Source organism: Buteo buteo, chromosome 7, assembly GCF_964188355.1.
Source record: "Buteo buteo chromosome 7, bButBut1.hap1.1, whole genome shotgun sequence".
Classification (NCBI taxonomy): domain Eukaryota; kingdom Metazoa; phylum Chordata; class Aves; order Accipitriformes; family Accipitridae; genus Buteo; species Buteo buteo.
The window spans coordinates 42,600,104-42,619,426 of NC_134177.1; the positions used below are offsets into that span (position 1 = coordinate 42,600,104).

General features: G+C 56.4%; 3 protein-coding genes across 3 annotated transcripts in view; 1 reads left to right on the top strand and 2 right to left on the bottom strand.

The window, feature by feature from the left end:
• Positions 1 to 4,065: 4,065 nt before the first annotated feature.
• Positions 4,066 to 12,044, bottom strand: TRARG1 (trafficking regulator of GLUT4 (SLC2A4) 1). The gene is made up of 3 exons (XM_075033364.1): positions 11,643 to 12,044; positions 5,126 to 5,258; positions 4,066 to 4,527 (listed from the first exon to the last, which is right to left on the bottom strand). Exons 1-3 carry the CDS (start codon positions 12,042 to 12,044, stop codon positions 4,520 to 4,522), a joined length of 543 nt encoding a protein of 180 aa, XP_074889465.1. The 3' UTR covers positions 4,066 to 4,519.
• A 2,771-nt stretch (positions 12,045 to 14,815) lies between these two features.
• BHLHA9 (basic helix-loop-helix family member a9) lies at positions 14,816 to 15,574 on the bottom strand. The gene has a single exon (XM_075033365.1). It carries the CDS (start codon positions 15,572 to 15,574, stop codon positions 14,816 to 14,818), a length of 759 nt encoding a protein of 252 aa, XP_074889466.1.
• Positions 15,575 to 19,172: 3,598 nt separating this feature from the next.
• Positions 19,173 to 19,323, top strand: part of ABR (ABR activator of RhoGEF and GTPase) — a 42,116-nt gene continuing 41,965 nt past the window's right edge. The window contains exon 1 of the mRNA XM_075032809.1: positions 19,173 to 19,255. The gene's annotated coding sequence lies outside the window, so the exon portion shown is untranslated. The remainder of the gene's footprint in view (positions 19,256 to 19,323) is intronic.

Sequence of the window (19,323 nt, forward strand, 5' to 3'; positions counted from 1 at the left end):
ATCTTTTCTTTCCTCCCTTTGTGCTCAAATCCCTTTGGTGTCCTCTGCAGGCTCCCAGGCGGGCACCAGCCAGCGTGTTGCTGTGCCCAGTTGACCTGTGCCAGACCTTTTCCGACCATCGGTCATCGCATCCTACGAGAAGCTGGTACGAACCCAAGCTAGCTTGTCTGCTCGGCAGCAGCAAATTGCTTGTTGAGCCCAAGTCCTTCGATCTAGCATCGCTGTACCCAGCAAGGGCTCTTCTGTGCCGCCCCGCAGAGCCCGGCTCTCCGCCAAACCCTGGGGAGAGGAGCCCGGGGACCCCAATGGCAGAGAGGTGCCACCAGCCACCCGCTCTGCTCAGAGACTCTTCCCGAGCAGTGCAAACCGTGTATTTATATTCCACCAGGACCTCACACTTGTCGATCGTAACTCCTACTTCAACTTACATTTAGAGACGTTTCCCACCTTCTCCATCTCTTCAGCGAGCTATCCTCCTACCAGCTCAACTTCGCTGTCAGGTAAGCCTGGATTGCCACCGCATCGCCTGGATCTCTCGCCTCTCCCCTATTGCCTACTTCACTAGAGGGTAGAAATTGGCCAGATCCTGAGGATTTTGTGACTGTTATAATTGCAAACACAGAAAACTTGATTCTGACGTATGGGCTTAGAGGAGGCTGCAGCAGGTGGCAAAGAGATGTGACATAAGTAATAGGGCTTGTTTGGGAGGATGGAGAGGGAAAGTCTTTTCGTGACATAGTTTTTGTGATTGTCCTCCTGTGTGCTAAAAACGAAGGTAGGGAGAGGAGCGGTCGTGCCTGGATGTGGAAAAAAAGATGCTCGCACTTAGGTGAACACTAAATCAGCGAAAAATAATGAGGGATGCTGTTGTTCCTCAGATGTGGACCAAAGGAGGAACCGTGCCTGCTGGTGGCCTCGGGATGAAGTTCTGCCATGATTTACCTCCTCATAACACGATCGCAGGTGAGGTGTGTGTCAAGGGTTGGGGACCCAGCAGCTTCTACCTTTGTGAATATACGCTAATGCACCCAAAAGAGCCAAATAGGCAGCTGCGCTGGGATAAAGCTCTGCGTGACGTGGAGAGCAAGGATCTAGCGGTAAAACCTTTGCAAAACATCAGGCTGCAAAAGGTACAGGGAATCTGGGGGAGAGCAGGAGACGAGACTTCCCAGATAACCCTAGGGAGTTTATTTCTCTAGCACTGGAGAGCCAGGTTACAAAGAGAGAAAATATTTTGCTAGGAGTAACTGTAGAGGCTTTCGCCTGGATTTAAATGCGGGATAAGGAAAAAAAAGCTGTATTCAAGAGTGCAGTACAATTGTATCTAATCAGAAAGAAGATTTTAAAATGAAAGGAATTTAAGTATCTTAGTTTTTCTTTTTTTATTATACTTACTAGTGAGACGAGAAGGAGTTGCCTCAGCAGCCTGACGATACAGGCTAAGACAGGAGGCACAAACCACATTTGGGTGCACGCAACAAATCATCACCGTGGGGTTTTTTGGGAAAGCTTCTGCCTTGTCCTGCATTCAGATGAATTCTGGTACCTCTCCTGCTCTGCTTCACCAGCCTGGGACTTCTCCTGGCAAGGACCATTGCAGCTGCCTCACAAAGCCCCCTCGTTCCTACAACTGCAGGTATCCCAGTCCATTTTGAAGTGTAGTGTGTGTTTGCCTAGATCTCTTTGGAAAAATCAGATTCAAAGGAAATCTGTATTCATACAAGGTTCTACTAAGGAGAAGACAGAAAAATGGGTTTCTTTTTGGAGTTGTACAGTGCATATGACTGAGCAACTTTGCCATCCGTGCAATTAGAGCAGCGTAATGCTAACCCACCTCGTGGGGGGTGGCAAGGTTTAATCCTTTAAATGTGGTAAAGCACTTTAGATGAAAGGCTTTATATAATGATAAAAGAGCATTTGAATTCTTACTTAATAAATACTTGGCGCTCTCAAGTGCTATAACTCATTGCAGCAGTTTTCCCTGAATGTCGCCTCTTCCTGCCCAAGGAGGAGCTTGCTCAGCTCTTACCATAAGCTGAATTTCAGCAGCTCAAAGAACAAAGGGCAGAAGATGCACGGACAGGCAGCGCTGCCCTTATGTAGCTCAGAAAAAAATAACGTGTGTTTCCCAGCAAGCAGCTTTTGGGTTCTAAGCGTTAAAGAAGGAAACGTTTGGGGGATTTGATGGGATTTCATCAATCATAAGATGAGAGTTTGAATCTCCGGGGGAGTTCTGAAGAGCTTGGGAAGAAGAGATCTGGTGCCAAGGGGCACCCGGCAGTGCTCAGGGGCCCCTGTTTGCTGAAGCTCACAAAAAATGAAGTGCAAAAGAAACGTTGCAACTTTTGTCCATTTTGGAAACCAATAGGTTGTAATAAAGCGCTGGCAAAGGGGCGGATGGGAATGGAGCCCAAGAAAATGCTGTGGTGATGTGCTGTTGCTGTGAGTCTCTGGAATCCCTTTTAATGTAGAGAAAAGTGTTGACAGTGTGTCTAGGGGATTTGGCTTTCTTAGCCCCTGGATTCAAATAACACCTAGCAAAAGAAAACACTTTCAAGGGGAGCAATCGAACAGGTGACAAGAGAATTTTCACAGCGATGCTCACGGCTTTGCACATTAGTTACCGCAGACTAACTACAGCGTGGATTTACAGCGGACCGCTCCCCTGTGCTAACCCCACGCGCGCACGCGTGCCCACTCACGTACTCCGGAGAAGAAGTTAGTGCCAAGCAGTTACCACGTTGTGAAGTTTCTTATGGTGTGCAGCAGATTCTCCATGTAGACAAGCCCTCAGAAGCATTAGATTTGGTCTAAGTTTGGTGGTTGGTTTTTTTTTCAGGAGATTGGTGGTAGGGAGCAGAATTGCCCTGAAACACCTTATTTCTGAGTGCAGTCTGTATTTCTAGGTCCCAGGCTGTCGGCTGGAGACAACAGAAGGGCCGGGGAGTGCAGCTCTTGGCCATGTACTTGTGCCCGCAAAGTTTTGATAAAAGAGAGAGGCTCAGCTAATACGGAGCCAATGGATATGGCCAGAAGCCATCTACAAAGCCTGAATAAAATAACAGGCGATGAAACTTTGCATAGTCTGGGTGGCCGGAGAGAAGACCAACCCCAGTAACAACCCGCGGCAAGGACAGGGAGAGGGGAAGAGGGGCTGGAGGGAGCGTGGTGGGATCGGATCCCGCGGGAAACAGCCGAGGAGCCGCACGGTATGGAAGACGTGGTGGGGCGTGGGGTACCTATAGGCAGATCGGGAGGAGCAAAGTCTATTTTCTCATTATGTTAAATATAAAACATTAAAAAATAATACGCGTGGAACTTGCGGAACTGACGCCCGTCAGCTCTGGGGATGCGGGAGATTTTCAGAGATGCAGAAGAGCGTGTGAAGGGTGCAGGGACAGGAGCAGGGATCTTAATCTCCTCTGTGCCTCTGAAAATGTCCTGGAAGACCCTAAGCTGAAGCTCAAAAGGGTCGGGGAGATGAATACTGACAGTGGCGGGGGCTGGATCATGCTGAAGCTTTTGTGTGATGGACATGACGTGACATAAATGTGCAAGTGGGTAGAACGGGCTTTCCGTGCCTTGGTACTGCTGCTACAGATTAACCAGGCTCTTTTCTCACCTCCACTAGTATTAATCTCATTTTGGGTGCACAGAGAGAGAAATGTGTGGGTTCGCATAGAAAGCATTATTTTTCCTTCCGTAAAAACCCCACCATGGGATTGGGGTGAGGAGGAGCCCGGCATCCTCATGCAGCAACATCCTACTCTGCCAGCTCTGAAATCTGCCCTAAGTGATAAAAGAGCTTGTAGGAACAGACATGGAGAACATTCCCAAAGGCATGCAAATGGTCATTGTGTCTTTTTTTTTTTTTTTTTTTTTTTTTGTCATCAAAAATACAAAAGCACCCACCACATCCTCCAGCTTTTGCGGCTGCATTTTGTTTGGAGCAGAGCCGTGGTCCTGCTGCAGCTCTGCTCTCCCTCCTCCTCCATGGAATAGCTCTCAGCTCCTGATGGCAGTTTGAGCTTTGGTTTTTTTGTAGAGACAGAGAATTTGATGATTTAAAAACCAACAACCCCCCAAAAATTCAGTGACTTGTGCCAAAATTCTTAGGACTCTTCAAAATGTCCTGTTCTCGCCTTAAATTTTTCTTTTAAAATAAGCTTCACTCTTGAAACTGTCTCCTCCTCTTGTACTTTAGTTGTCTCCCCACTCCGTGAGTTTTGCTGGAGGGGAATGAGGTAGTAGATTTCCCCCTTCTCCTCTCCACTTGGCGTCCGATGTCCTTTCCCATTCCTTCTTGCGATGTTTTTTATCCCATCACTTGTACAAACTCATTTCCAAGAGGCGGTGAAGTAGAAGCATGCGTTCCTTCAGACGGCGCTCCAGAGCAGGCTGTCCAGGGCTGCCCACCTACACTGTGACAATTTTTTGTTGCAAGGCTGAAAGTAAAAACCCCAAAAGGAAAGTTGTCTTCCTCCTCTTCGAGGTGTTTGCATGCTAAAATGTCTGTCTTCTAGGAAACTGTAAAATAAAGAGAGTCTTAGGGCAGCTTCCAGTAGTTACAGATGTTTCCCTTACGCCCTTGGTCTGGGCTTTGTGTGTTTCTGAGGTTCCCGTTTGCCTGAGCTGCGTGCTGGTCATGCTGGTTTTGGCAGGTGAGTTTGTGTTTGGGAGGTTCCCCAGACATTTTGGGACTGCAGTTCTGGGCGGGTTGATCTGTGTCCTTGGACCCCTTTGGTTTTACCCTGCTACACTCTTCCAAACCCACCACAGCCTTTGCCAGGGTTAGACCTTACATTGCGCCCAAATTAATTGGGTGCACTATGGGAGAGCACAGGGAGGACTTTCCATTCTGGTCCTTTGAACAGTGTGCGTTGCTACTGCAAGGAGCCCGTTCTCCAAAGTGTTTTGCATGTGTGCGTGCAGCTGGGGATGGCCAAACCAGCCTGGACCGTGCAGGTGCTTAGTGCCCTACCGCTGCAGGTGGGGTGGGAATGGAGCACCACCTCTAGGGTGGTGGTGGGTGGTGGGCAGGTCTGTCCTATAAACTGGGCTGGAGACAGGAGCCCTGTGAGGTTCCTGCTGTACCTGGGCTGGGGAAAAGAGAAGGAGATGTTACCTCTGACGCTGAGTGAAATGTAGAGCACGATGATGATGGTCCCCAGGATAATGGAGACGATGCTGAGCAGCCTGGCCATGCGGCCGAGTCGCCGGGCTCCATCCATGTCCCCTTGCTGCCCGCTGTTCCTTGACTGGGGGGGAAACACAGAAAGAGGCTCTTGAGAACGGCTGCAGCTCTGGGGTGACCCTCTGGCTGTAGACCCCAAAACGAGAGCTGCTGCATCAGCTGGGGAGCTGGATCTGCCATCCTGGGCTCTCGCAGGATTCCACGTGTATCACCTCTGCGAGCCCACGGCTTTGACAGCCTGTGATCCTGCTAAACTGACATGCTTCTAGCCCACCTGGGATGCTGTTCTGCTTGCCTTGGGTAGGAGCTGAACTGACTCAAGTCCGTGTGTTATTGGAGTGACTAAAAAATAGCCCCAGCGTGGGACAGTTTCGCTGTGATTTCCTCTACTGAGTTCTTTGGGCAGCTCAGCGAAAGCTTTCCTCTGCTCTGTAACTAAAAGAAAGGGCTCCCTGGCTGTGCCAGGGCTGAGGATGTGGACTCATTAAGGGATGAAGAGAGATCCCCAAGAGTTGGAGCTAGAACAGGACTTGCCTGGCATTGATGTTGGTGGACACTGGCATCTTAATGGGAGGCTCTCGGTGGGATAAATTCATAGAATCAAAGAATCATTTAGGTTAGAAAAGACCTTCAAGATCATCGAGTCCAACCATCATCCATGCCCACTAAACCATGTTCTGGAGTACCCCATCTACACGCTTTTTGAATACCTCCAGGGATGGTGACTCAACCACTTCCCTGGGCAGCCTATTCCAATGTCTGAAATTGCAGCGGTCCTCGTCCTTGTGAACAAGTGGCAACCCAGGGTGGACGGAGAACACAACTTGGCGGTTCCCTCGGAAACTTTGCTTTTTCACTGCTCGGTCAGGGCTGGCTGCTCATGGGTTCGGCAGAGACCCAGGCCCTGGGGGCACCTCCGGGGGGGTTAGTGAAGCTTCCCTGGGGTCTGCCCAGCAGTGCTGCTGGGACCACAGCTGCAAGGGGCTGGGTGGGTTGAGCAGGATTTGGGCTCGCACCCAAAAGACATAAGATGGGATGAGCATGGGCTCACCAAGACCTTGCCCGGTGCCTGACGGGGCAGCAAGGGCGATGCTGTGGCCTGACTCCTCTGCGCTTCAGTGCCAGCTCTCTTACAGCCCTATGCTCGGCAGCGCTGCTGACCCGCTGGGCGAGAGAAGCCTGCACCTATGCCAAGCACACACAGCAACCTGAAGACCAAGCACAGCTCATCACAAAAAGTATAATACGCAGATGCATCGTAAACCTTCAGAGTAAGCAATTAAATAAGGACTAATCTCGCTTCTTGCTCTTGTAATCAGCAATCGTTGGGTTCCCAAGTGAAAAATACTGCAAGTAAGAATTCCTGGTGAGGGAGAAGCATTGCTGCTGAGAGAAGAGCCCAAAGTGCTCCCCAGCCTGCCGGAGCGAGTGTGCTGGGCTTCCTGCACTTGGCTGAAGGAGGACCTAGCACTTAACAGATGGGCAGCCGCGCGCTACCACGGCGAGGTTATTATGGTGAAATTACTCACCGTGCGTCAGCATTCGCTGCGTGTGTGGTGGAGAGGCTGGAGCCCCTCCATCAGCAAAACGGGAGCTCCCTGCTCGGGAAGAGGCAGACGGTCTGCGAGAAGCGCGGCTCTCCGGACCGAAAAGCTTTCCCAAATTCACGCGGCGCCCTTCTGCCTCCCGTGAAACCCAGCGGGAAGGGGTTTTGGAGGGAGGGGAATTGGATAAGGAATTTTAAAGTCCAGCAGTAATGTTTTTACCTGGTTGGGAAGGCTTGGAGTGGGGGGGAAGGGAAGCAAGGCAGGGAGCCCAGCACCCGGCTCTGTCACCTTGATCCCGTGGAGGAGTCGGGCAAAATTCCCCTCGACTTCACTGGGGACGGGGTTTTGTAGATAGTTTAACTGCCTTGAAGCAGTTACTCTTTCTTTAGAGAGGCTTTTAAATATTTAACGTTTTTTACAGGGGTTAAAGTCTTCTTCCCCTGCCCCGTCCATCTCCAGCCATGCTGCCTCAGCCGAGCCAGGTCTCAGGAGAAGAGGGAGATGTGGGGCAGGTTGTGGGGCCGGCAGCTCCCCACAGCCCCGTACCATGTGCCGGCTCCTTCCTTTGGAGCGTGGCTGCTAAAACTGGGGAAACTCCAAGTTAAAAGAAAAAAAAATTTAGTTAAAAAGAGTTAAAGGTGAACCTGTATTAAAACAATCCTGCTTTTCTTTCAAAAAATGTGTATCTCAGAAATAACTGTGCTGGAAAGGGTCCCCTGTCAAATGTTTAAAAAAAAAAAAAAAAAGAAAAGTAAGAGTCAGGAGGCCTAGCCCAGCACCAGCACTAACCGTGAAACATCACTGAGAATCCAAACAAACAAATACTTGATGTTACTACCCCCTTTCCCATTCAGCCTTCTTTAATACCACTACCCTCTTGGCAGCACCATGACCAAAAGGTCCCCAGCCCAAGCTGCGCGCTGGGTGCTGCTCCATAGTGCTCGGGTAGGTAAAATGCAGCTTTAAAGGTCTCCACGTACTCATTTTTATTTGTAGCACCACGTAAATAACACAGTGGAGCCTCAAACAGACGGTTGCTTCCACTGCATCCCTGCAAACATCCTGCTCCGCTCACGTGCCACCCTGTATAACGCCGTCCCCACCGCTGACGCCAAGAGAGCTCAAGACCTTGTTTCTTCTGGTCTCGACAGCACATTTGACAGATCGTATCTAAAAGTGATGGGATGCAGCCAAGAGCCTATTTTCATTACGGAACAGGAGGTGACAAAATGAAGCCTCATGGGCTGGTGGCGAGAGATGGGGAGGACGCAGCAGCCCAGGGACTGACAGGATCCCTGCCCTGCTCACTGACGGCTTGGGATTTTTTTTTTTTAGGCTCCGATTTTTGTAACAAGTGTAGTATTTTTGCAGGGTGGGGGTTAGATTGCAGTGAAACACACCATTTTAGCTGTCTTCTACGGAAAATATATAGGCTAACAAATTTGATATATTTATCACTACAGCTTCTGGAAGTGTTTACTGCTCATTTATCCTGAACAATTATGAAAAATACATCAGCATTGGCATGGGGTGTTTAGCAAGCTTTTGTTACTGTACATATATTATTCATTGGTGTGGAATGGTTTGATTATAGCTCTCTAGTATCACTAATCCTGTGTTTTGCTTTCCACATAAAAACATTAACATCTTGTTTATTAATCGAGACTCGCCGAGGCAGAGTATCTCAGAAAGGCTCGAGGGCTACGGGGGAGTGAGTCACTGTGTGTGTGCCAAGGGACTTCGTATTACAGCGGAGTATTAGAAAATCTGAACGACCCTAGAAGTGGGGCTGGAAGGGCAGGCTGTACCCCAGCACCCTCGGGGCCAGGTAAGTCTGCGTGATTCAAAAGAGTTATTAATCTTACCTGTTTTCAAACTGTTATCTGTTCAAGTTACTGTTCAGAAGGGGTTTTTTTGTCCCCTAATAGATCACCTAAGCTGTCTTGTTGCAAATGAAGGCAATTACTTTTCTGCGCTAGTCCCAGGGACGAGGAAGACAAATCGTCACCTCCTCTTCCCCGCAATCTTTCCCAATTTATGAACTGGCTTTGGATGCACTCTGCTGCCTTCCACCAGTTACTCAGAATAAATCATTAATCCTCGACACTTGCATTTTGTTGAAGAAAACATTCAGAGAGAGGTATAAGTCAACATCAGACTTGGATAGATGACTGCCATTTGAAATGAGTAAGGATAGTTTGACTTCTCCCACATCTTTCAGGAATGACAGTACCTATTTTGGACACCAAGTGCTGTGCAGAATTGCCCTTGGCATTACTATATGCTGCTTCTGGCTGGATTTACCTTTCTTTTTCACTTCATTTCATTTGTCTGGAGTTTTGTACACGGGTAACTGACCTCTCTGCTTCTACCCCCAATGTGGCTGCACTTTGGTAGGAAGGGGAAAGGGTTTGATAACAGCAATACAGTGCGTGCCTGTGGTACCCAGCCCTGCCCTGCCCTCCTCTGAGATGGGTCCCGTGGGGCTGTGCTGCCTTTGCGTCCATCTGCCCCGCTCCTTGGCTCAGGGAGAGACCCAAAAAGCCCTTAGTGCAGCCAGGTCCTCACTTGGTCAAGAAAATGCATCCAAGGATCAGTGGAGGAGCCTCCAGGTAACTCGTTTCCACAAGACCAGTGTTATCAGGAACAGGCTGGGGGCTAGAGCAGATTTTTTTTTTCTCCACCTCTGGCCACAGGCCCTGCTGGGATCTGAGAGCAGCTTTTGAAAAATGATTTATGAGACACTAAACTCAAAAGCATTCATTTGCTTTCCTCTCTGGTTGCTGCTTATTACCCAGAAAAAAGCTTTCATGTGCAAAAAGCATTGACTTAGGAAAGAAAAATACAATTGCAGAGCTAAAGGAACATCAGCGCATTGTGGAAAGGTTCCCCCCTGCCCCTCCCCCAGCACCGGGAATCACAAAAACCTGGTTCCTGCTCAGATTTGTGTGTGATCAGGCACTCCTGGGTTTTATTCTGTGGGGAGACCTAAGCCTGTGGGAACCTCGGGGGTCGCTGGCAACTAAATTCCTGCCTGGTGTAAGCAGGTGAAACGTCAGCTGATGCCCTGAGAGCTGCTTCTGCTGGCAGGAGGACCCAGGCAGATGTCTCCTGACTCCCCAGGGTCAGCACGGAGCAAGGATCACTCCTCGTTCTGCTCCGCTCCGCCGTGCGGGGGTCCCTGGCTGGCAAAGCCGTGGAGGGGGGTGATGGTGGTGATGGTATAGGCATGGCCAGGACTAGAAAGAGCAGTAGCAAATTAAGTGTCCCATGGGACAGGGAGTACAGGGGTGACTGCGAAGGGGCCAGAGGATGCGCGCTGGCTATTAATGTGCCGTGTGAGCTAGAAACCTTGTCCTGGAGAACAAGCTCATCCGAGTGCACCTTCTGCTTCGGTGGCCGCAGAGGGCTGGGGTCGGGCATCTCTTTCCCCAGCTCTGGGTGGGCTCTGGTCAATGTTGTCAAGGGCCTTGGAAGCAGAGGGCAGCCAAATAGTCTTATTGCCCTGTTGGTCCTGCCTCCCTTCGGGTTTAACACAGTAAATATGCACTGGTACCTCGCTGTCTAGCAGTATGAACTGACTCCTGCTCTTTTTTCACTGTTTACTCTTCTACTCCACGGGGCTTACGTGGCCCAAGGTACATCCCCACCGCGCCAGAGGCTCTAACGCCTGCAAGGGAGAGTGTGAGAATCTATTTTGCATGAAGGCTGATGTGGTTGGAAAATCCCCGTGAGAGACCTTGTTTATTACCATGGATATGCAATACCCAGCTGCTTCCCCTCTCGTTGCAGTGCAAAGCCAAACAAGGCTGGCTGGCTTCCCCGTATGCTGCCTGAACAGGCTCTGCCACACAGCTGTACCACGCAGATGACAGCTGGCACTGGCAGAAGTGATGATTCCGCCTCAAAATGGAAACTGGTCTCTCTAGAGGGCTTTCTGTGGCAACGGCTGGTGTCTTTCTTCGAGTTCTTAGTGGTTTTAGGGGAAGTGCCGGCTGCAGGTGCCCCTCAGTGTATTTCTGTGTGGTAAGCAGCTAATTGCTTTCCCCGAGCTGACTTCCAAAGAAAAGATTTGCCTCCGTTGCAAATCAAGGGTATAAAAGGTGCCCGGGGGCTGTACAGCCGTGGGGCGTCCTGACGGGTAAGGGGGTGGCCGTACTTGCAGGGCTGTGCCGGCCGAGCCACCCGTACTCGAGACGGGTGGAAGGCCGGCTGGCTTTATTCTCCCCTGCTCTGACGTTGGTGTATTTGCTGAGATACGTGGGGGACGTTTAATGGAGAAAAATTGCTTCTTCAGGGCAACTAAAAGAGCTGCAGGTGCAGCCTGTCCCTTTGAAGCGTCCGAGGCCAGGAACCAGCCCCCAGGCAGGGTCTCCCCAGTGCTGCAGGACTGGGCTGGGCTGCTAGGAGATGCGGAGGGAGATCCCTTGTCCTTGCTTCGCCTCCCAGCTCCATCCCGGGGAAGCCCGGCGAGTCGCTCCGGACCGCTGCCTGCCTCCAGGGACCGGCTTTACCGGGAGCCCCCAGGCTTCCCGAAGCCCTGCCGTGGATCCTCCCGCATCCCACCTCTCCCTCCCCCAAAACCCATCTCCATCCCACCGCCTCCCCGGGGAGCTGTCCCGCTCCCATCCCGCCTCCACCCGCCTCCCTTCCCCGGAGCCCGATGGAAGAATCGGGTAGAGAACGGGGCACAGCCCCACCCGACTCCCCCGGGGGCTCTCCCGGTTGAGTCGCGGGAGCCGTACCGCCTTCCTCCCGCCGCCCCCCGGGGGCCGCCGGTGCAGCACCGCGGACAGCGCCGGGGCGGCCGCTGCCCGCCCGTCGAGGGGGGCGGCGGGAGCCGGTTGCCGGGGGCAGGAGCGGGAGGAATTCCAGGCTGCCGGCGGGTGCCCGTTACTCACCATGATGGAAAAGACGAGGGCTACGACGTTGATGGGCCAGACGGGGCAGAAGCAGGAGAAGATGGCGAGCACCAGGTAGTCCCGCGGGCGGCCCTGCTCCGGTGCCGCCGTGCTGGTGGCGGTGGAGGAGGCTCTCCCCAGGCTGAGCCGGGACGGCGAGAGCGGGGCCGCTTCCAGGTGCCCGACCGACACCGACTTGTAGGCGAGCCCGTGCCCGTTGCGCTCCGCCTCGCCGGCTAAAGCGGCCGTAAAGGATTTGGAGCCTCGGAGGCCCTTCTCCTCCCGGCCTTCGGTGGCCGCCAGCAGCTTTTCGGTCTCTTGGAAGCGGGTGGGCAGCACCGTACCCGACCCCGAAGCCGAAGCCGAGCCCGACCCCCCCGGTGCGGAGCCGCTGTTCGCCATGGCCCGGCGGAGCGGGCTCCCGACGAGCCCCGCCGCCGCCGCTCTGAGCTCGGGGCCCCGCCGCCCCGCGGGAGGCCGTACCGGAGGAGGGGCCAGCCCGGTTCGGCTCCCCCCTCCCCTTCCCCGGGGTAGGATCGGGGCCTCGGACCGCCCCCGGGGTGTCCCCCGTTTCTCCCTCCCCCGACACGCTGCAAGGCGGTACCGCTGTCCTGTGTGTCGTGTGTCCCCCCCCCCCCGCCACTGGGAGGATGCTGATGGGGTGGGAGAGGTTGGGAAAACCGGGGTGTGTCCCCCCCCCCGTCGCCCAAGCCCGAGGCTCTACCTCGCCCCTCCGGTGTCCCCCCGCCCCGGTTCTTCCCACGGGCTCCGCTCGGTGGCCGCCTCCGGTGCCGGGAGCAGCTTTGCGCTGGGTACCGGTACCCACATGTCCTGCTGTCCCTTGGGTCCCCCCTGGCTGAAAGCCTTTCCCCAGTGGGGGGGACACAGACCAGACCCACAAACCCCTCATCGCTACTTTGGGGAGGTGGTTGAGCTGCCCTGTGCAAGGGCTGCCTCCTGCCCGGGGGTGTGAGGGTGTCTGGGCAGTGGGGGGGTGCTCGGTGGTACCCCGGGTTCCAGGCGCTCTGGGAAAGCATCCTGCCTCCAGTAATAGGGTGAGAGGAGGCACTGGGCACGCTGGGCTGAGCTCGCCCCGCTCTCGCTCTGCGTGGGTGACCCTGGAGACGTGGCAGTTGGGGACGGGGACGCCGGATTAGTGGCAGGTATGGTGGCCCCACGTAGGACCCGCAAAGGAGAAAGGGTGCTGCTGCAGGGGTGGGTTATGTCCTGTAAAGTAAATAACAGCACCCTTGGGAGTGGGGGGTGTTGTGAGGGACAGGAGGGAGGGCTAAAAAAACCCACAGAGCCTGGATAAGATGGAAGTTTTCCACCCTTTCTGTGCTATGCTTCAGTTCCAAATTTGTCAAGGATTTCCCTGGCAGTGAGGACCATTTACGGGGCACACCCAGTCCCTTCTCCCTCTCCGAGAGGTGCCCAAAGAACCTGCTGCCAGCTGGGACCTGCTGCCCAGCCCTGCCCAGAGCCTGCCAGGCTGCTGCCCCCCCCCCAGATTCCCCCCTCCACCCGGGGAATTATCCCGACCTGCAGCCTCCGGACAGAATTAGGACCCGCATTTCATAAATGTGAACCTGAGAGCAGTGGGGTGACCCTGCTTCGGGGGGGTCTCGCAGAGTTATGCCCCCCCCTCCTGCTTCTCTGGCCATCTGCTTCCATCTGTCTCGCTTTGCCTGACCACCAAAGCTGGGGGGTAAAACCTGCAGATGCAAATTTGGGTGGGGGGCAAATTTGTTTCATGTCTCCTTAGGGCTGGGTTTGACTTAAACCTTCTTTGAATGCTGGTATTGCTGGGCTCTCGCTCCGGTGTGATGGATGCTGACGGGGCAGAGCAGGGGTATGCGCTGCTCTGGGGAGAGCCAGAGCAGGGAAAGCCCCCCCAGAGCAGGGATGCTCTTGGGAGAAGCAGGATTCCTTCAGTGGACATCGCTGCAGGCCTTCTCCTGGTAAGGGGAACATCTGTTGGAGATTAAAGCCGAGATGCCTCACATTGTCAGCACTTTAAAGAGGCTCCTTTGCTGAGCAAAGAGCTCTCTCTCCTGGCTGCTGCTAGCTTTCCTCTGCTCATTGCCCAGCTCCCTTGTCCCACCCGGGGATTAAGGGAGGAGGAGGAGACCCTGGGGAGGGAGACTGGCACACCAGAACGGAGGGTTGAGGTGGTTGTTCCAGCATGTGCCCCCCCAAACCCCGGGCAGGGAAAGAGCTCGGACTGCCCTTGGTGCGTGGGCACCCAGCGCTGGGGGCTCGGCTGGGAGCACTGGGGCTGGAGGAGCTCTGCGGGGGTTCAGCACTGCGGGAATTTGCCCTATCCAAAAATCTGCCGGTCGTGGTGTGTGCGTGGCTGTAAAACCCTGCCTAATTCCTGCAGCAATTCCAGTTTGCTGAGCCTCGGGCAGAAGGGAGCCCTCCCAGCCGGTCCGAGCTCTCTAAGCCAGAGGGAAGGGGCCAAAGGGGCCTTTTTAGTAAAATTTCCCCTTTCCTCCCCGCCGCTGGGACCGGCCAGGCACACGCTGTCGGCCCGTCCCACCAAAGCCACTTTGCCACGATCAGGAGGAAACCGCGAACGGACGAGTGGGTTTTATGAAAGCCGACATCTGTCTCCCCTCCCAGCCTGGCCTCGCAAATCTGCTGGGCACAAACGTCTGCACCAATGAGCTTAGCATCCAAAGTCCCCGGGCACTAACCTTTCCCTGCTTCTGCTCCCTTCCTTCACCGGCGGGAGCCAGAGCAACCAGCCAGCCAGGGGCTTTAGCGTCATCCCCACGGCCCATCTGTCCACCCCACACATATTAACAGCCAGTGCCCTGGTGTTGGCTTTGTCAGTCGTGTTTTCTCACAGAGCAAGCAAGAGAGAATAAATAACAGTGACAGTCGGCAACAGCGAGACCTCGCGACGAGAAACACGGAGCTGGCGCTTCCAGAGGACTTTTCCGCCTTCCCCAGTTTTCCCGCAAAGCGGAGACCCACAGCCGGGCAGCGCTGGGGTCCCGTACGACGTTTCGGGGGGCTCACGGCTCTCGCCGGCGTCGCAGCTGAGCTCTGCATCCTGCGGCGCTTCTCTCGCCCGCAACGGTCCCTTCCCGCTCCCCCCACCCACCCCGTTTGTCCCACGGATGCGTTACCTTCCCAGCGCCGTCTCGCCACCCCAGCCCTGCGGGTCAGTGGATGGGGAGGCACTGCTGGTGGCCCCAGCTCTGGCAATAGCCCAGCTGCCAGGGGACCGTCCCGCTCAGGGGGTCTTGCAGGGTGCCCGCGTATCTCTGCTGGCAGGCGCCTCGGAGCCCGGGGTGGTAGATCCCGCTGGAGCAATAGGCATGGTTGGGCACGGAGCGATCCTCCTTGGGGCTCTCGTAGCGATGGAGCTGCCTTTCGGGGGAAAACCTGGCGTAGAGAGGGGACGGAGGGCAGCGCTGCGAGCCGGCGGCGCCTGCGGAACTGGGATCCCAGGGGAACTGGGGGTGGCTGGCCTTCACCCCCGGCTCCGGCGCGGGGAGCCCGGCTCGGCTGCGGCACTCGGAGTGGGCGCAGGGCCAGCAGCGCCCGGTGCTGTGCAGGGACAGGGACAGAGCCGTGATCCTGTTGATGGCTCGCCGGAGGGTAGCGATTTTAGAAAGCCTTTTGCCTCCGAGGTCATGTTTGAGGGCCAGCCGCAGGGCGTTGAAGGCTTGGTTGTAGTCCAGGATCCTCTTGCGCTCTCTGACGTTGGCAGCCATTCTCCTGGCCTTAGAGCGCACCGGCCTGCTCCTCTTCCTCACCTTCATCCCTTCGGCGTCCCCCAGGCGGGCGGCTCCTTCCCTTCCCTGGGGGACCCACAGACCTTGCCCGTAGCATGCCCGGGGTGCGGCCCCCGCTTCCAGCTCCTCTTCCGAGCTGTCGGGTTCTGGCGCCGTGCCTTTCCCCACGGCCGCTCCGGACATGGCCGCGGCGAGGCGGGGAGCGGGAGAGGTGCTGCTGCGGTCCTGCCTCCTGCGAGGTGTGGGAGACACTCCTCCAGGGACACGCGGCCGCCTCTAAAAACCCCACGGCGGGGCTCGTCACGTGGCTCCCTCTCGACCCTCCTTACCTGCCTGCAGGTGTGCTCGCCTTGCGGAGAGGCAGAGGGTGAGCCCTGCCTGGCCTCTGCCCGCGGGGATGCTCCTGAGCACGGTGCCAAGCCGGAGGAGCGTGGGGTGCTGGTGTTGGGATGCCCAGAGCACCTCGGGGTGCTCACAGGCCCCGAGGGGGGAAGGACCTCTACCAAGCACTCATTGAAGCGGTTGCTTTAGTCTCTGCTAAGAGTTTGGTTGCTGCAGGAGTTCCCTGTGCTGCTCTGCCCTCTCCTCTGCTGGGCAGGCTGGCGGCTCAGCCTGGGCCAGGTCATCCCTGGGTTTTATACGGTGCCGTGGGGCAGAGCCCCACGCGGCATCACCACCCTGGCACGGGGCTTGGGCTTTGCTCCCCCACACTCAGTGGTGACGCAGCATTTCTGGTTATTTCCCAGCTAGGGGAAACTGAGGCACGGAGTGATGGGGTTGCTGAGGAGAGCAGTGAGTCTTGCACCTGAGCGCGGGAGAAGACAAAATGACTCCTGCCCCAGGTACAGGGCTGGAGCGCTGAGCTGCCTTTGAGATCGTGCCTTAGGGCTGCTCCACGCAGCTGCACCCTGGCGAGCCGGGAGCATCCGTGGGCACGGAGGTGGGTGGGTGCCTGGGCAGGAGCAGCCCCCGGGAGCCGGTGGAGGAATGTGTGGGGCTTGGCACGCCTCTGCCCTGCGGAGAAGGAAGCAGGAATGTGGCAGGGGGGATTGGGGCAGGTGATAAAAGAGCTAAAGTGTTACCTGCCTCCAGAGCCTTCCTGTCCCTTCCCAGCAGCGGGGAGCCCGGGGGGGGAAGAGCTGTCTGGGCTGGTGCTGCCGGGCCTGCCCGCCACTTACTCTGGGGAAGAAGAAGCTGAAAGCAGCTCCTTGTTCCCTGCATCCCCAAGCTGGTGGGACAGAGGACTTGCCAGGTGCGGCAGGTCCGGAGGCCATGGGGAGGGCCGGGTCCCCGTCCTCTGAGCAGCGTGGGACGGCCACGTGTGTTTAGCCATCGTTTCATTAGCAAGCGGTCGCTAAACGCCTTCCTGCGTGAGGGGTAACGTGTTGAAAAATGGCCCAGGAGCGGGTCTGACAAATTGTTGGGGTGACCGGTGCAAAAGCAGAGCCCTGGGAGAACGTGCCCCCACCTTGATCCATCCCTTCCTATCTGATCGTCCCGGCTCGTGTTTGATCAATAGCCACAATTAGCGGGGGGCTATTTGTCTATTGCCCTTCTCCTCTCTTGGCTCTTTGAAGTTGGAGCTAATTTAGGTGCCTTTGCTCCAGGAACCCAATAAATCAGGAGCCGGGGCCTCAGGGAGAGGGGAGGACCAGGCAGAAGGACTTCAAAGGGAGGTGAAGCTTGCAAATATTTTTGAGCACTCACCTGTGCTCACTCACTATGGTCCTCTTGTTCTCCCCAGCAGCCTTCTGGCCGCCCAGTCTCGCTCTGCCTAGGAGCGGGTGCTCCACCGGCCACTGACTTACCCGGTGAGCTCAGCTCGGGAGCGAGGGGCTCTTCAGGATGCTTGAACGCCGGCAGGACGTGCATGCCGGACCCACTTAGAGACGTGCCTGTCCAGAACGCAGCTAAGCAGGATAGATCCCTGCCGCGGGGAAGTTTTTGCTGGTGTGGGAGGTCAGGACGTGCAGTACGGAGCAGATCCGGAGGTGGCTGAGCTGGGCACGAAGCCAGTCCCAGCCGGGGCGATGCTTGGGCAGAGGGCAGGCAGGAGCCCCGAGGCTGTCCCCATCCTGCCCACAGCCCCCGGTGAGCTCACTGGGGAGCACTGCTGGGGGTTCCCAGCATCTCGGCTCTGGGCAGCCCTGGCCCCGCAGGGATCCAGCCTCAGCTCTCGGAAGCGGGCAAGGCCAGACCGTAAATCACGGGTCATCGGATGCCACTTGCCGCCTGTAATTAGTGCATCCCGCTGGGCCGAACCCACCTCGTCCTGGATGCTTCCTACCTAGGTGCCCATTACAGGGTGGGAGGCCGGGAGGAACGCCCACCCAGGCCCTGCTCCCTCGGCCCCGGCTGATTTATCGCCGTGCGCTGGAGAGATTTATGGGCTGAGACAGGGAGCCAGAAATGTGTTGTAAGGCTCTGCCGGGCCCGTCTGCCCTGACAGATGATGAAAGAGCTGTAATTATCCGTCGCCATGCATAAATCAGGCCACTCGTGGCACTCCCCCCCTCCTCCCCAGCCTCCACGAAGGGGTTTGACCCCCGGGGATTCCCCACCTCTCCAGCAGGTATCACACTGGGCTTGGGGCACCGCTGAGCGCTGGGCACCTGCCCATCCTGGGCAGGATTGTTTCAGCTCTCAGGGGTCCCACAGCCCAAAGGCGTGTTTTGGGTGTCTTTGCCCCTAACGCTACTGCTGGGTGGGGGCTGGAGCTCCCGCAAAGAGCCCCCGACAGGCTGCCCGTCCCCCACTTTCATCCAGCACCCCCAAATTCCTGCTGCTTCCAGGTGAGAGCTGTCGGGACCACCTGGGAGCGCAGCTCTCACCGGAGATAAAACCCTGATGGGGTGATGAAGGGGCAGCCGACGCGGGAAGGCTACACCGGGAGGTCCGGCTGTGCCGGAGGGACACCGTGGTGCCGAGGCACGAGAGCCAGGGACTGGCATGCAGGGAGGTGCCCACCCCTGTGCAGCCCCCCCCTGCTCTCAGGTGGTGACGGAAGGGAAGGAGGAGGCGGTTGTTGCGACACTGCCTGGGCCCCGTGGGTAAATAAATAGGGCGCTTTGTTCCTGCTGGGGCACGGCCATGTGGCATAAGGGACAACAGGCTTGTGAGTCATCCCCGGCCAGCGTGCAGCACATGGGAGGAGGGAAGGGAAGGCAGCTCCTGGAGATTCCTGCCTCTGCCTTGGCACTCCTCGAGGTCCCATGCCCCAGCGTCGTGCATGGCACAGGGGAACCGCCAACCCTGCCCAGGGTGCGGGGTTGGAAAGCCTCATCCCGTGGGGCAGGGCAGCTTAAACGCAGCGGGCACACGTGCCGTGGCACAGCGTGGGCGAAAAGCCTTCCGCCGGCCTTCGTCGCCCACCGCGGGAGTTGGTTGCCTGCCCCTCTGTCTGGCGGGGATGGCCCACCCGTCCCGAGACCCCACAGGGCAGGCAGGGTGTCACCGGCCAGAGGATGAGGATGGCCAGGAGACGGGCAGAGCTCCAAGGCCAGGGCACATTGGTAGCTGGGGAAGGGCAGCTCGGTGGCACAGGAGCCCCCCCCGGCTCCTTCGAGGCTCCCGTTCCTGGCTCGGGGACGGATTTCTCGCAGCGCGTGGGATTGTTTGTGTCATTAGCTCTCGCTTTATTAACTGCTCTGACGCTGCCAGCACCGCACGCTTCCTCGCCCGCACAGCATCCTCCGGGCCCACATCCCCCAGAACCCAAAGGTCGAAAACAACCGGGATTTCAGCATCCCCCGCCCCGTTCCCGCATCCCTCCCGGGCTCCCCAAATCCATCCCATAGCCAAGCCGGGACAAGCGTTTGACCGGGCTCCCCGGGGAACGGCAGAACCGAAGCTACTCGGTTCCAGGTAACCCGGTCGCTTCTTTTACCGGAGCCGGTGGAGGGGGGGGGGGGGGGCGGTGGTAAGTGCCGTTC

Bases quoted from the DNA above. Each gene is read 5' to 3' on its own strand.
- TRARG1 (XM_075033364.1), bottom strand. From the start codon at position 12,044: ATGGCGAACAGCGGCTCCGCACCGGGGGGGTCGGGCTCGGCTTCGGCT. The intron at 5,259-11,642 runs GTGAGTAACGGG...TTTCCCCCCCAG, and splicing joins CCCTCGTCTTTTCCATCATG to TCAAGGAACAGCGGGCAGCA.
- BHLHA9 (XM_075033365.1), bottom strand. From the start codon at position 15,574: ATGTCCGGAGCGGCCGTGGGGAAAGGCACGGCGCCAGAACCCGACAGC.